The 16,372-nt window shown below is 43.0% G+C and overlaps 1 protein-coding gene across 4 annotated transcripts in view; it reads right to left on the minus strand.

Annotated features, from left to right (window-relative positions):
- The window catches only part of LOC121582223 (exportin-7), a 37,601-nt gene extending 31,708 nt beyond the window's left edge, over window positions 1–5,893 (minus strand). For all 4 annotated transcript variants that reach the window (XM_041897892.2, XM_041897890.2, XM_041897891.2 and 1 more), the window contains exon 1: window positions 5,845–5,893. In XM_041897892.2, the coding sequence (XP_041753826.1) occupies window positions 5,845–5,862 (18 nt within the window). In that variant the 5' untranslated portion in view covers window positions 5,863–5,893. The remainder of the gene's footprint in view (window positions 1–5,844) is intronic.
- Window positions 5,894–16,372: the final 10,479 nt, after the last annotated feature.

Consider the following 16,372-nt stretch of genomic DNA (forward strand, 5'->3'; position numbering starts at 1 on the left):
ACCAACAACGTCCCATGTCAACAGCCAGGAGACAGGTGTATAGGTGTCGACAGGTGTATTGGGCTGTGTTCAGTACGGCACAACGATGTAGAACGTTCAGACAGAAATAAGACAGACTGCAGCCTATTCCACACAACAGACATGCCTCGCTCTCATTTTTACAATGAGGAGAAAGTTGACCAAAATAAACATTCAGTAGCGCCCTATTGAACGTGCCCCTCGTTAGATAGAAACACAGGGGCTAGACACCAGACAGACATAGTAGTGGTTATAGGGGCTGGGTGGGGCAGACACCAGATAGTTAACTAACCATTGACCCACACTAACTAACATACTAACTAAATCCATCCACCTACCTGACACTAAATCCACCAGTAACATTGAGCAGATTCTGCAGAATCCCGGAGCTAGTCTGATGCTAGCTACTGATATAGTAAAGGATGTACTAGTATAGACAGGGTGGGTGCCACATGGCTTGGGAGAAGAGGACTGCTACACATAGATAAGAGCTCAATACCCCAACACTGCTGCTGCTGACACACACAGTGCGCACACACCTACTAATATTGCTCCTACGACTACACAGTCCTGATGCTGTGTAGTACATAGCTGGCTAAGGATGTGGGCTAGCTAGATCATGAAGTCATACAGGTTCCTGAGAACCCTGTCAAGATCTAATGTTCTGGGCAGGCCAAAATAGAATGTGCGTGTCTAGAGCGTGCCACGTGTGTGTTTGTGTGTCGTGCTGTGCTGTGCATGATGACTTTGCAATAAGAGACAGTTACATCACACGGTCAGGCATCATGACCAGCAAGTGCATCCCTCAGTGCGAATGCATCTGTAGTAATTATTGATAAGCTATCTATCCGGGTATCTCACGAGCCTGCTAAGCTAAAGTTACCTAAATACTGACACCACAGATCTCTAAATAGTGTATTTCTATGTACAGAATTAACAACATTGGAGGGGTGATGACAATTTAATCAACACATAGGTAGCTACATAATAAACTGCCCGACTTAGCTAGCAACAAAATAATTAGCCAGGTACTCTGTTGCATCAGCAGTGTAGCTGGCTAAGTTAAGTAGTCACCGACAGCTTGAGGTTACTATAAACCCAAAGAGTAGCTATGGAGAGCTTGAGGCAGATATAAACTGTAAGACTTTTCTGTAATTTCAACAGAAACACTGTAGAATGCACAGTAAAATACAGTAAATGTGTTTTACAGTATTAAACACTGACTGCATAATGGGTAAAATTATGAAAAATACTGTTATTAACTAATTGGAAGCCTCTGGTAAAAATTACTCTAACATGCTGTATTTCTTTTTAGTAATAACTTATGCCTACTGTAGATTCAAATGTTCAGTTTCAGGTGACAATCTCATGCTGTCGGGTAAGACATTTTTAGTAAATATCTTTTTGAAGTGGCTGTGAAGTGGAATAATATTTTCAGCAGCTGCTAGATTGACTTGTTTATAAGTATCTTTATTGCTAGCCGACTTTCAATTACTGCATGTTTTCTTAGCTAACCAAGCTAGCTAGCTGGCTAACGTTGCCACAAGCCATTTCGGTCTGCTCTAAATTGCTCGTCAATATCTTGCTGAGCAACCTAGAAAAACATCACCCAGATAATAATTGTTGTGATGATGATAGGCTTCGCTGTACAACAGCTTCTGAGTGCAATAGAGAATACACACGAGTGCAGATAATGTTTTCGCCATTAGTATAGAGAAATGTCCTTGTTTCTAGCAGTTCAAAAGATATGACCCATATTACCGGCACAACAGGTTTTTCGGATTGACGTACTCACGACCCTGGGCAGCTGTAGCCCATCACAGTGTCGCCGGCTGTAGTTAACGTGGGATTTTTTTTTATTCTTCCAGGATTATATTTCAAGTAGGATAGCAGCTTAAACAATAAATAACTCATATTGGTAGCCATCTAGATGTCACCTTGATATAGTCTACTCAATGGGGAGAGCATGAACGGCAACAACAACGTTGTTAATTTAAACATTGTTCCATAATGTTACAGTATTAGCTAAACCTGTTCACTTTACCAGTAGTACGTAAACATTTGGTGGCACAGAAAGAAAGGAAAAGGTTGTGAATCTGGTAAAATAATCAGTGGCATTGTGTAGGCCAGGGCTCTCCAACCCTGTTCCCGGAGAGCTACCGTCCTATAGGTTTTCATTCCAACCCTAATCTAGCGCACCTGACAGGGTTCCCTTAGGAAAATTTGGCGCCGGACAACGTGACCGGCAAGATTTAAATTGACCAGACACTTGAGAAATTTACCGGACATCCATATGCATTGGGTGCGTAACGCCTTAGGGCGTCCACTCACAGTGCTCAAAATCACATTTAGATTATTGTAATTCATCTTAACAGAATATAAATTAACCTGTTAAGTTTTGATAAAATAAAGTATACTAACATGACAGGTTTGATTGAAAAGCAAAACATTGCCAGTTGCATATTCATCCCTACTATAAATCATAAACGAATATAATTGAAAGAAAAACCTTTAGCCTAGAAGAACAAGTTGCCTACACAGTAATAAAACAATGTCCAAATATAATATCTGTAAAATATAATTTGCAAACGACCTGTCCTATAGGCTATTTGTATGAACAAAACACAGATGTTTTAAAATACAATCTAGTCCTCTCCAATTTAATTTAGTCTAGGCCTGAACATTTTAATTAGGCCTAATAAATAACAAAACATGGCTGTCTAAGAACATCTGGGCCGGCCCGCCCCACTCCCGCTGCGATTCAGCACCACAGCAGTGGAAGGAGGCCACTCTAGACAGCCACAAAATGAAGAAATTATAAAACTGAGGTTGGACAATCAAATTAGATATGTAAATAAACAAATGTAGTTAAGGCTGGTTCATTGAGAGAAAGCTTATTGTACAATGCTCCTGTGAAACAGCCAGAGCCATGTATTTATGAAAGCACTTGTCTCCAATGCTCCAATGATATCTCACTCTTTTTACACTTCTACTGAGTGATGTTAATAAATGTTATGTTTATTGTAATTTGAACTATCCTGGGGTCTTGACTCGTGTAATGTGTGATATACGTGGCATATTGATAACTCTGTTTCCTACTATAGGCAGTTGGCTGCCTAGTGATTGCAACATTGTAACTCTCCGATGTGAATAGTTGGCAACGATGTTTCGTTTCCAAGTGCTACTGAATAAGCGCAACTGAAATTAACCAATTGCACACGATACACATCATTACTCGACTCTATCAATCCATTCCAAATATTTATACATGACACGGGGGCAACATATGCTGATCTTGCCTAGGGCAGCAGCAGACCTGCTAGGACCGGGCCTGACGAACACAATAATTTGCCTCTAATTTACTTGCATTTGCGGCAGACCTTGGCTTGGTCAAAGTGCGTCGCTGCTGTTGGGAAGTCAAAACTGTCCAACTCCTTGGAGCAGCTTGCAGCAGCTTGCAGCCTCTTTACTTTGTCCTCAATAAGGCGCGATCTTGACTCTGGTCTTTACTCTGTTTTGGAGAAAGAAACCCCTCTCAGCAGGTACACTGGAAACAGGGATAATCAACAAAATCGTCGCCAATTTTGGAGCACATCAACTGGTATTTCCATCTGCCAGACAATTTGGCCGGCAACAATTTTATCGACTTTTCATTTATTTATTTTTAAATCGGCCAAAAGCAGGCATTTACCATTTGACGGAAATTCTGGCACCTGATTTGAATAATTAGCTGGTTGATCAGCTGCATCAAGTAAGTTACAACTGGGGTTGGAGCGAAAAACTACAGGAGAGTAGCTCTCCAGGAACAGGGTTGGACAGCCCTGGTGTAGGCTATACCAATGTTTTATTAGTTAGCTAGGGTTCGAAGCAGGTGTATCTAGCCGTCTTATTTGTTCAATGCCTCAATTGATTTCATAAACTATATTGGATATATGCTGTAGGTTCGAAGCAACCCAAGATGATGAACACTGAAGATGGGACAATGTGCATGACAAGGTGGCCCAGAGGAAGCCAGCTGTTCTCAACCACTACATTGCCCCATTCGTCCAAGAGCTCACTGAGTTTGAATGAATACCTCTAGTGAGGTGCAAGTACACACACAACACCAACTTGATATGTCCCTTGTCACCTGTCTTTATACCCACAGTGCTGTCATTCTATTAATGTATTTTTCTATGCTTGTCCTAGGGGTGAGAAGAGCTGACAAATCAGAACTGAGGATGATTGTTATGGAGCCCCATTAGGATCACCTGATGCTGCGCTGACTTCTCTCTCCTGCCCAAACTTTCCCGTTGTGTTTCACCGCCTCTGAACCCCCTTACCCCAAATATAGTTGCCCCTGACAGACCTAGGACTGTACCCAATCCCAATTTTAACTCCATCTCCCTCACCAATATAGTTTTTAAATTAGTGTTGTAATGATGCTCTTATTTGGTTACATGTGTTAACTGTTGTTACTTCTATTGCCAATTCTGTTAATTTGTTGTTACCAATTAGAATAAATACATTTTATGTACAAATGTATTGTTCATCTTACATTTTGATTTCAAGGACAATTTCACCAGAGTTGCCAGCTTAATACTGTAATTTTGCTTTACAGCAAAGATGCTGTAATTCATTTCACAGTACTATTTTCCTTACTGTAAAACATTACAGCATCCCTCTAAATGTACAGCAGGGTTGAGGTGATATGTTTTGCAGTATGGGAAATAGTACTGTAAAATATTTTACAGCATCTCTGCTGTAAAGCAAAATTAAAGTATTAAGCTGGCAACTCTGGTGCCAGTATAATGCTGTACATTTACAGGGAAACATTGTACAATGTAGTTAATCTATTCATTGCTTGAGGTGTCAGCTGTAAGTGCTACCTAATGTCCATGGTACAAGGCGTCCACATGACAGCTCTACACAGCCAGCATTCCAGCTACAAGCTAGTTATGTAGAATTGGCTGGAAAGTGGGCTAGTTGTGCAAGGTAAATGTTAGCTGTTTTGTTAATGCTATGCTCCATGCCAGAGTTAGTTAGCTATTCGTGTCAGTTTCGCAATGGAACATTATTGTTCTGGTTGCAAAATATGCACGGTGTGGTTTAAGTAGCCAACTAACAACAATGCACGAGCTGTCTAGCTAGCTACATTCCAGCTCACAGCGTGTAAAAACTCAATGATATTTCGAACGGGATAGCGCGGGAGAAATGTCTTGTGCTGATTGTAAGCTAGCAACAGCTAATTAGTTCGCTAACCAATAGCACAACATTGAGGTCTGATCAAGCAAGCCAATCATAATCGAACAATGACATTTGCACATTATATACATTTTAGTTCAGGACGGCGAAGGCTGTAGTGAGAGTTGCTAACCAATTAGTGCTAGCTAACGTTACTGTCGCTAGCAAGCATTTCCCCCATCTTCTCCTAGCTAGCAGATAGGCCTACCCATTGAAAAGATCTGTTGAAGGTGTTGTTTAACGTTACTTCCTTAAAAGGCACGAGATAAAACACAATAATGAGATGGCTAGCTGCTACAAGCGATACATTCGCCCCGTAGAAACCGTCCTGTTTCATAAACACAAATGTGTTGTTCTGTCCGCATCTCTAGGTAGTTAGCTAGCTGAACGGCGAAAGCTAACGTTACACGATGACAGGCCACAAGTCAACACTGCAGTCCGCATCCTCTACATATCACACACAACCTGTACGGCGACTGCTTTATGGATGCTTTGGGGATACATTCACTCTATATATGAAATAACATATCTAAATATATATTACAGCTCATTCAAAGGCTTATTGTGGATGTATATACTACAAAAACATAAAGCTGGGGTTACCTGCACATGATCCGCCATTTTGCTCCATTCATGCTCCTCTCTCACTCCCCCAGACAAAGTGAATGCGCGCAGATTTTCACATTCACTAAGCATTTACGCTCGCGAGTCGCGCAATCGTTGGGAACCCCGTGCAACTTTACAGAATAAAAAATTGCGTAAAATAAAATACTGCTCACATAAAGCAAACCCGCTCTTTGTTTACATGGCTCTTAAAGGGAAACTGCTTAATTCTGCTAGTTTCTGTTCTGGAATTAGTTTAATCAAACAGTATATAAAGGGTTATGACTGTGGCACTGCATGTTAAATAGTAGTTAAATACGCGTAGATATGTAGTATTCCAGTGCTATGTGTCTGCTTTGGGGATTGGGGACATAAATGTTGTAAACCTTTGCTTCCTTTAATAATGCTTTGCTTCACAGTCTAGAGCCAACGGAAGTGTTCAGGTCTCAGGTATGGTTACACATCACGCAAGCATGGATTCAAACTACCTTTACACTTCAGCCCATTTTGACCTCATTCTTCTTGCAGATATCCATTCGAGTTACGTGCCCAGTGTGACTGACAGGATTTGAACCTGGCTCTCCAGGTTCCAAAAAAGCACATAAACCAACTAAACCAAAACCTGTGCATTAGCTCAGGGAACCAATGGGGAGCCAACACAAGTTCTCAGGTCTCAGGTAAGGTTACTTAGATCACCTCTGTTACACTATTATATTATCACAGATGGACCAGTAGGCCTAAACAACATCATTCTGAGTGAGGTCATGCCAGTGCTATTCTCAGGAATATGGATTTCCAGGACAGTTCCATGTTTTACCACCAGATGACACCCCCCTCTAACAGTCTATGTTTCAATCCTTTGGTTGAATTTTAAAAAAAGAAAAGTGCCTGCTTTATGACTACAGGATAATAGATGGTAAATGTCATCATGTCTCAATGGGAAGGTATGTGGGTGAGATGAGAGGTATACCCTGGTGTTGTCCAGTCACAGTCTGACCTAACCTGTCTGCAGCAGCAGGAGACTGGCTGGGGAGGGAGAGAGATGGCTGGTCTTATGGATGTTTATTTTTCACCCACATTACTAGCCTCTCTTCTCTCTCTCTCTGTCTCTCTCTGTCTCTCTCGCTCGCTCGCTCTCTCTCTCAATTCAATTCAATTCAATTTAAGGGCTTTATTGGCATGGGAAATGTATGTTAACATTGCCAAAGCAAGTGAAGTAGATAGTAAACAAAAGTGAAATAAACAATAAATATTAACAGTAAACATTACACTCAGAAGTTTCAAAAGAATAAAGACATTTAAAATGTCATATTATGTATATATACAGTGTTGTAACAATGTGCAAATAGTTAAAGTACAAATGGGAAAATAAATAAACATAAATATGGGTTGTATTTACAATGGTGTTTGTTCTTCACTGGTTGCCCTTTTCTTGTGGCAACAGGTCACAAATCTTGCAGCTGTGATGGCACACGGTTTTTCACCCAGTAGATAAGGGAGTTTATCAAAATTGGGTTTGTTTTCGAATTCTTTGTGGATCGCTGTAATCTGAGGGAAATATGTGTCTCTAATATGGTCATACATTTGGCAGGAGGTTAGGAAGTGCAGCTCAGTTTCCACCTCATTTTGTGGGCAGTGTGCACATAGCCTGTCTTCTCTTGAGAGCCATGTCTGCCTTCTCTCTCTCTCTCTCTCTCTCTCTCTCTCTCTCTCTCTCTCTCTCTCTCTCTCTCTCTCTCTCTCTCTATCTCTCTCTCTCTCTCTCTCTCTCTCTTATATATATATATATATATATATATATACAGTGGGGAGAACAAGTATTTGATACACTGCCGATTTTGCAGGTTTTCCTACTTACAAAGCATGTAGAGGTCTGTAATTTTTATCATAGGTACACTTCAACTGTGAGAGACAGAATCTAAAACAAAAATCCAGAAAATCACATTGTATGATTTTTAAGTAATTAATTTGCATTTTATTGCATGACATAAGTATTTGATACATCAGAAAAGAAGAACTTAATATTTGGTACAGAAACCTTTGTTTGCAATTATAGAGATCATACGTTTCCTGTAGGTCTTGACCAGGTTTGCACACACTGCAGCAGGGATTTTGGCCCACTCCTCCATACAGACCATCTCCAGATCCTTCAGGTTTCGCGGCTGTCGCTGGGCAATACGGACTTTCAGCTCCCTCCAAAGATTTTCTATTGGGTTCAGGTCTGGAGACTGGCTAGGCCACTCCAGGACCTTGAGATGCTTCTTACGGAGCCACTCCTTAGTTGCCCTGGCTGTGTGTTTCGGGTCGTTGTCATGCTGGAAGACCCAGCCACGACCCATCTTCAATGCTCTTACTGAGGGAAGGAGGTTGTTGGCCAAGATCTCGCGATACATGGCCCCATCCATCCTCCCTTCAATACGGTGCAGTCGTCCTGTCCCCTTTGCAGAAAAGCATCCCCAAAGAATGATGTTTCCACCTCCATGCTTCACGGTTGGGATGGTGTTCTTGGGGTTGTACTCATCCTTCTTCTTCCTCCAAACACGGCGAGTGGAGTTTAGACCAAAAAGCTCTATTTTTGTCTCATCATACCACATGACCTTCTCCCATTCCTCCTCTGGATCATCCAGATGGTCATTGGCAAACTTCAGACGGGCCTGAACATGCACTGGCTTGAGCAGGGGGACCTTGCGTGCGCTGCAGGATTTTAATCCATGACGGCGTAGTGTGTTACTAATGGTTTTCTTTGAGACTGTGGTCCCAGCTCTCTTCAGGTCATTGACCAGGTCCTGCCGTGTAGTTCTGGGCTGATCCCTCACCTTCCTCATGATCATTGATGCCCCACGAGGTGAGATCTTGCAATGAGCCCCAGACCAAGGATGATTGACCGTCATCTTGAATTCTTCCATTTCTAATAATTGCGCCAACAGTTGTTGCCTTCTCACCAAGCTGCTTGCCTATTGTCCTGTAGCCCATCCCAACCTTGTGCAGGTCTACAATTTTATCCCTGATGTCCTTACACAGCTCTCTGGTCTTGGCCATTGTGGAGAGGTTGGAGTCTGTTTGATTGAGTGTGTGGACAGGTGTCTTTTATACAGGTAACGAGTTCAAACAGGTGCAGTTAATACAGGTAATGAGTGGAGAACAGGAGGGCTTCTTAAAGAAAAACTAACAGGTTTGTGAGAGCCGGAATTCTTACTGGTTGGTAGGTGATCAAATACTTATGTCATGCAATAAAATGCAAATTAATTACTTAAAAATCATACAATGTGATTTTCTGGATTTTTGTTTTAGATTCCGTCTCTCACAGTTGAAGTGTACCTATGATAAAAATTACAGACCTCTACATGCTTTGTAAGTAGGAAAACCTGCAAAATCGGCAGTGTATCAAATACTTGTTCTCCCCACTGTATATATACACTACCGGTCAAAAGTTTTAGAACACTATATATATTTTTTATTTTTGTTAGTTTTTTATTTTTGTTTTATTTCTTCTTCTTATTATTATTATTATTATTATTTTTTTCACCTTTATTTAACCAGGTAAACCAGTTGAGAACAAGTTCTCATTTACAACTGCGACCTGGCCAAGACAAAGCAAAGCAGTGCGATAAAAACAACAACACAGAGTTACATATGGTGTAAAACAAAACAAAGTCAAAAATACAACATAAATACATATATATACAGTGTGTGCAAATGTAGCAAGTTATGGAGGTAAGGCAATAAATAGGCTATAGTGCAAAATAATTACAATTAGTATTAACACTGGAATGATAGATGTGCAAGAGATGATGTGCAAATAGAGATACTGGGGTACAAATGAGCAAAATAAATAACAATATAGGGATGAGGTAGTTGGGCGGGCTAATTTCAGATGGGCTGTGTACAGGTGCAGTGATCGGTAAGGTGCTCTGACAGCTGATGCTTAAAGTTAGTGAGGGAGATAAGTGTCTCCAGCTTCAGAGATTTTTGCATTTCGTTCCAGTCATTGGCAGCAGAGAACTGGAAGGAATTGCGGCCAAAGGAGGTGTTGGCTTTGGGGATGACCAGTGAGATATACCTGCTGGAGCGCAGACTACGGGTGGGTGTTGCTATGGTGACCAATGAGCTAAGATAAGGCGGGGATTTGCCTAGCAGTGATTTATAGATGGCCTGGAGCCAGTGGGTTTGGCGACGAATATGTAGTGAGGACCAGCCAACAAGAGCGTACAGGTCACAGTGGTGGGTATTATATGGGGCTTTGGAGACAAACGGATGGCACTGTGATAGACTACATCCAATTTGCTGAGTAGAGTGTTGGAGGCTATTTTGTAAATGACATCGCCGAAGTCAAGGATCGGTAGGATAGTCAGTTTTACGAGGGCATGTTTGGCAGCATGAGTGAAGGAGGCTTTGTTGCGAAATAGGAAACCGATTCTAGATTTAACTTTGGATTGGAGATTCTTAATGTGAGTCTGGAAGGAGAGTTTACAGTCTAACCAGACACCTAGATATTTGTAGTTGTCCACATACTCTAGGTCAGACCACGTCAAGAGTAGTGATTCTAGTCGGGTGGGCGGGTGCAAGCAGCGTTCGGTTGAAGAGCATGCATTTAGTTTTACTAGTGTTTAAGAGCAGTTGGAGGCTACTGAAGGAGTGTTGTATGGCATTGAAGCTCGTTTGGAGGTTTGTTAACACAGTGTCCAATGAAGGGCCAGATGTATACAAAATGGTGTCGTCTGCGTAGAGGTGGATCTGAGAGTCACCAGCAGCAAGAGCGACGTCATTGATATACACAGAGAAAAGAGTCGGCCCAAGAATTGAACCCTGTGGCACCCCCATAGAGACTGCCATAGGTCCAGATAACAGGCCCTCCGATTTGACACATTGAACTCTATCTGAGAAGTAGTTGGTGAACCAGGCGAGGCAGTCATTTGAGAAACACCTACTCATTCAAGGGTTTTTCTTTATTTTTACTATTTTCGACATTGTAGAATAATAGTGAAGACATCAAAACTATGAAATAACACATATGGAATCATGTAGTAACCAAAAAAGCTTATAGCGTCATTCCCAAGAAGACTCGAGGCTATAATCGCTGCCAAAGGTGCTTCAACAAAGTACTGAGGAAAGGGTCTGAATACTGATGTAAATGTGATATTTCCGTTTTTTAAATTTTTAATACATTTGCAAAAATTTCTAAAAACCTGTTTTTCCTTTGTCATTATGGGGTATTGTGTGTAGAGTAATGACGGGGGGAAACAATTTAATCAATTTTAGAATAAGGCTCTAACGTAACAAAATTGTTTTTTCCCCCTCATGAGCTCAATTTTAAATCTCATAGCAAAGGGTCTGAATTCTTATGTAAATAAGGTATTTCAGTTTTTTATTTTTACTACATTTGCAAGAATTTCTTAACCTGTTTCGCTTTGTCATTATGGGGTATTGTGTGTAGATTGATGAGGGAAAACAATTATTTAATCAATTTTAGAATAAGGCTCTAACGTAACAAAATTGTTTTTTCCCCCTCATGAGCTCAATTTTGAATCTCATAGCAAAGGGTCTGAATTCTTATGTAAATAAGGTATTTCAGTTTTTTATTTTTACTACATTTGCAAGAATTTCTTAACCTGTTTCGCTTTGTCATTATGGGGTATTGTGTGTAGATTGATGAGGGAAAACAATTATTTAATCAATTTTAGAATAAGACTGTAACGTAACAAAATGTGGAAAAAGTCAAGGGGTCTGAATACTTTCCAAATGCACTGTGTGTTGTGATGTCACGAGAGGCTGTGTCCTGGAGGGACGTTACATCCCCCTGAGGTGGCTGCAACCCCAGACAGCTATGGCTCCATCTGCTGGTATGGTCGGGAACTCCACCCCTCTATGGCCAATCTTCCCACGCAGCTGAAACAAATGAGGAGCTGATGAGCTGAAGGTTGGGGAAGGGAAGAGACACAGTCTCCAACCTGGGCTCTCTGGAGGACAAGAGTGCTGCACGTCCACTTCCATGAGGAATATAAGGATTTGGAGATACTTACCTTTGGGAAATACTCACCTTTGGATATATGCACCTGTGGAAATACGTGAGAGACATTTGGAAGGACTTTTTGCTGGGTTGGCCACTAGCTGCAACGTGGACTACAGTAAGGCTGGGGAAAAGTTATCTGAGCGAGTGAGAATTATGATTTTGGATGTGGAAGAGACATCCCTGAACTGTTAACCCTTAAAGAGCCACAAGAGAACAGAATTTTGTTATATTTTCGTTAATTTCCCAAGACCTATAATAAAATCCTTGTTTTGTTTGAACCTTGTCTCCTTGCACTACTTGAGCAATCCCGCTGAAAGCTGTGTAGCCTCTCGTGACGTCACAGATGGTGGAGAATACGGGCATGCTCAAGCGTTAATAGTGCATGTCAGAGGAGGATACCGAAGGTTTGATCACCCAGTTTTCCAAGTTGGCCGTAGGCTCCCCGCTCGACTGAAATGGAGGACATATTGAAAGCCCTTGTTGCTGGCCAGCAAGCCCAGATGCAAGCAAACGTGGCTCTCTTGGAGGAGCAAAAGAAAGCCAACCTTCTGAAGGCAGAGGAATTGCAGTTGCAGAGACAGAGGGTGGTCCAAAATACCCGCCCAATAAAGGCAAGTGACTTTATATCTAAGATGGGAGCTACCGATGACATTGAGGCATACCTGCATGCATTTGAGGCCACGGCCACTAGGGAAGCCTGGCCCAAGCAACAGTGGGTTGGTCTGTTAGCCCCCTTTCTAACCGGGGAATCGCTGAATGCTGTCCGGGACCTGGGCCCTGACCAGGTTACTGACTATGATGCCCTGAAGTCTGAGATCCTCAGCAGATATGGACTCACAAAGTTTGGTATGGCCCAGCGCTTTCACAGCTGGACCTTCCAACCAGACCAACCTCCTCGGGCGCAGATGCATGAACTTGTCCGAATCGCAAGGAAATGGCTGGATCCGCAGAGGAATACAGCAGCGGCGGTGGTGGAGGCCGTTGTGGTGGATCGTTACCTCACGCGCCCTGCCTTATGAGGCAAAACGGTTCATCAGTCAACAGGCCTTGACCACGGCTGATCTGACCGTGGAAGCTGTGGAAAAGTACCAGGCCACAGCGGAGATGCTGAATGCTTCCCGAAAAGACCCCAGGAGGGCGGCCCCACCACAAATGGGAAGAACCCGTCCAAAGGACCCCCAAGGTCTCGAACCCAGCCACGTCAGGACTTATCCCGGCTCCAGGGGGAGCCAGAAACCAGGCGGGTCCAAGAAGAGTACACCAGGAGGGGGAAACTCGACAGTGTTACCGGTGTGGGGAGATGGGACATATCTCCTGGCAGTGTGGGAAACCAGCCGAGGAACCTATGCCCACTGCGGAGTCCTCCAGCTCAGCACCCACACACCGTTTTGCCTCGCTCTTGGGAGTCGTAGATGGCGGCCCAGATCGACCCCCCACCTGCCCGGTAACTGTGAATCACCATGATGTGGAGGCCTTACTGGATTCTGGTAGCCGGGCCACCCTGGTGCGTAAGGATTTGGTGGGCCCAACGTGTCTGACCCCCGGGGAAAGTCCTCCCAGTTTCCTGTGTCCATGGGGACACCAGAGAATACCCCATTACTGAACTTACAATGACCAGCACACGGGGAACCATACACACGGCGGCGGGGGGGTGGTTGATTCCCTCCCCGTCCCTGTCCTAATTGGGACGAGACTGCCCAGCCTTTTACCCACTCTGGAGAGAGTCTCAGGAGAGGATAACCCGAGTACCTCGGAAACGGAGAGGCAAGACTCATCCTGGGAAGGCTCCGGTGCAATCCTCCGAGTTACTCACTCCCGCCCGGGCTCTGATAGGGATGGCAGGTGCCCAGACCGACACAGAGACGGAGCTACAGAATCTGGACAAAGAACTGTCTGGTCTGAAGGGGACCGCTGAGAGGTATCGTTTGTTAAAGCAACAGTTAGACATGAAGACAGAAGAGTTAGATATCCTCCAGGCTAAACTCCAACAGAGCTCCTTCCATAAGCAACAGGAGGAGCTGGAGAGGCTGCGCAGGACCATCGAGGAGTGTGAGGAGACCCTGCGCAGTAGTAAGGAGGTCCAGAAGAAGGCAGAGGAGAAGTACAAGGTGTTGGAGAACAAGATGAAGAATGCGGAGGCAGAGAGAGAGAAGGAACTGAAAGCTGCTCAACAGAAGCTAAACTCTGCTAAAACCAAGGCTGATGCGTTCAGTAAGAAACTCAAGGAGAGACAACAGGAGGCTGAGTCCCTGGTCCTAGAGGTGGAGGAGTTGAAGAGAGAGCAGGCTGGCAAGCACCACGGCAATGCGGACGCCCTCTCCGGCGTGATGCCTTCTTCGCTGCCTTTACCCCAGCGAGGACGTCGGTCCCGAGGAGGGGGATGTGTGATGTCACGAGAGGCTGTGTCCTGGAGGGACGTTACATCCCCTGAGGTGGCTGCAACCCCAGACAGCTATGGCTCCATCTGCTGGTATGGTCGGGAACTCCACCCCTCTATGGCCAATCTTCCCACGCAGCTGAAACAAATGAGGAGCTGATGAGCTGAAGGTTGGGGAAGGGAAGAGACACAGTCTCCAACCTGGGCTCTCTGGAGGACAAGAGTGCTGCACGTCCACTTCCATGAGGAATATAAGGATTTGGAGATACTTACCTTTGGGAAATACTCACCTTTGGATATATGCACCTGTGGAAATACGTGAGAGACATTTGGAAGGACTTTTTGCTGGGTTGGCCACTAGCTGCAACGTGGACTACAGTAAGGCTGGGGAAAAGTTATCTGAGCGAGTGAGAATTATGATTTTGGATGTGGAAGAGACATCCCTGAACTGTTAACCCTTAAAGAGCCACAAGAGAACAGAATTTTGTTATATTTTCGTTAATTTCCCAAGACCTATAATAAAATCCTTGTTTTGTTTGAACCTTGTCTCCTTGCACTACTTGAGCAATCCCGCTGAAAGCTGTGTAGCCTCTCGTGACGTCACAGTGTGTATATATATATATATATATATATATATATATCTGTCTCTCTCCAAAGTAAACATATATGAACGTATAAAATAGATGACAGGGAAATAATCTTTCTTTCTCGCCATCCCTCTCTCGCTGTTGCCGTTAAGTGTTTGTTTACACTCCAAACATCAACAAAACCGATTGTGGTATGGTCATTTTAGGGACTTATGGCCTGGGTGAGGGTTATTTTAGGATTGACGGACATACAGTATTGGTAATCCCCCATAATCCTTCAGTGCTGCCTCTGTCCACTGAGGAGAGAGATAGGTTTTTAATACCCCTACAGGACCACTATCTATGTCTCTCCCCTCTTCTAAGGGATAGTTCGAAATTTACTGGGGTGGGGAGGCTGGTCCACAAAAGGGGAGGGCTGTCTAACTTTTTTTTTGCTTTGGTGAGGGTTGTGTGTGTTTTTATTTGGCACAGGGGAGGGTAGTGCGTTTTGTCCCTGATTAACATTCGCCATTTTGCAGGTTTGACTATATAATGTATTCCATATAGCCACATTTCCTAATTCGCTTGCGTGCACCTCCCCTATCAAGATGTTTTGGTACTTCCCTTATGCACTACGCTTTTCCACACGCTTACTGGTCAATATACCCAGCTAGCACATTTGGTTCCTTGGAAGTTGTAGGAACATATGTTTTTGGTTTCCCATTGGTTCTGGGAACGAAGCCTTAAGTTTCCTGACCAGTAAAACTGAACGTTTGTTAAACGGAAATGAACATTTCACCTGTTTGGGGAACTTTCATTTTTAGATTGCAGGTAGGTTCTGAGAACGTTTTACTATGGTTCCCTGAACAATTTTCTAGGACGTTTTAATGTTCTGAGAATGCTTAGTTTGGGTTAACTGTTTTGAACTCCAAGCACAAATAGGACACACAAATGTAATTTGCTTAGGCATTAATCATGGAAACACATTTATTTTTTATTGTGACACGGCATCAGTGAGATTCTAACCTATGACCTTCAGTTCTCTAGCCATGAAATTAGTCCAATGAGCCACCAGGATTTTTTTTGTTCCTCATACAAAGCTGTACATTTTAGTATATTCTAACAGACCCCAATTGAAAGGAAACAAGCACTAATTAATATCAGGTGTGGCCAATCTTGCATGCTTTCTCAAACAGCTATAACTGTATATGCATTCGTAAATCAGGTATTTTCTTGAGTTGGGTTCTGGGATGTAACAACTGTTGAGCATCTGAGCTTATGGTTGATTGTGGAGGAAAGGGGTTGAGTGTGTTAGAGTATGTGTGTGTGTGTGTGTGTGTATCCCACATCTGTTGCAAGGGGGTAAGGACGTTAGGGAGAATATAGGATGAACCACAATAATTGTTTGCTATAATAAGAATTGCTTGACAAAAATGTAATATAATACAATGGCAATCCGGGTTATAGGTAACAATCCTTCGCATGAACTGCCAACATTATTACGCATATTAATTGATAATGATGGAAATTAAGATATGCAAGATATTTGAATATATATGTATTTTTAATAGCTAT

This window comes from Coregonus clupeaformis, chromosome 15, assembly GCF_020615455.1.
Source record: "Coregonus clupeaformis isolate EN_2021a chromosome 15, ASM2061545v1, whole genome shotgun sequence".
Classification (NCBI taxonomy): Eukaryota; Metazoa; Chordata; class Actinopteri; order Salmoniformes; family Salmonidae; genus Coregonus; species Coregonus clupeaformis.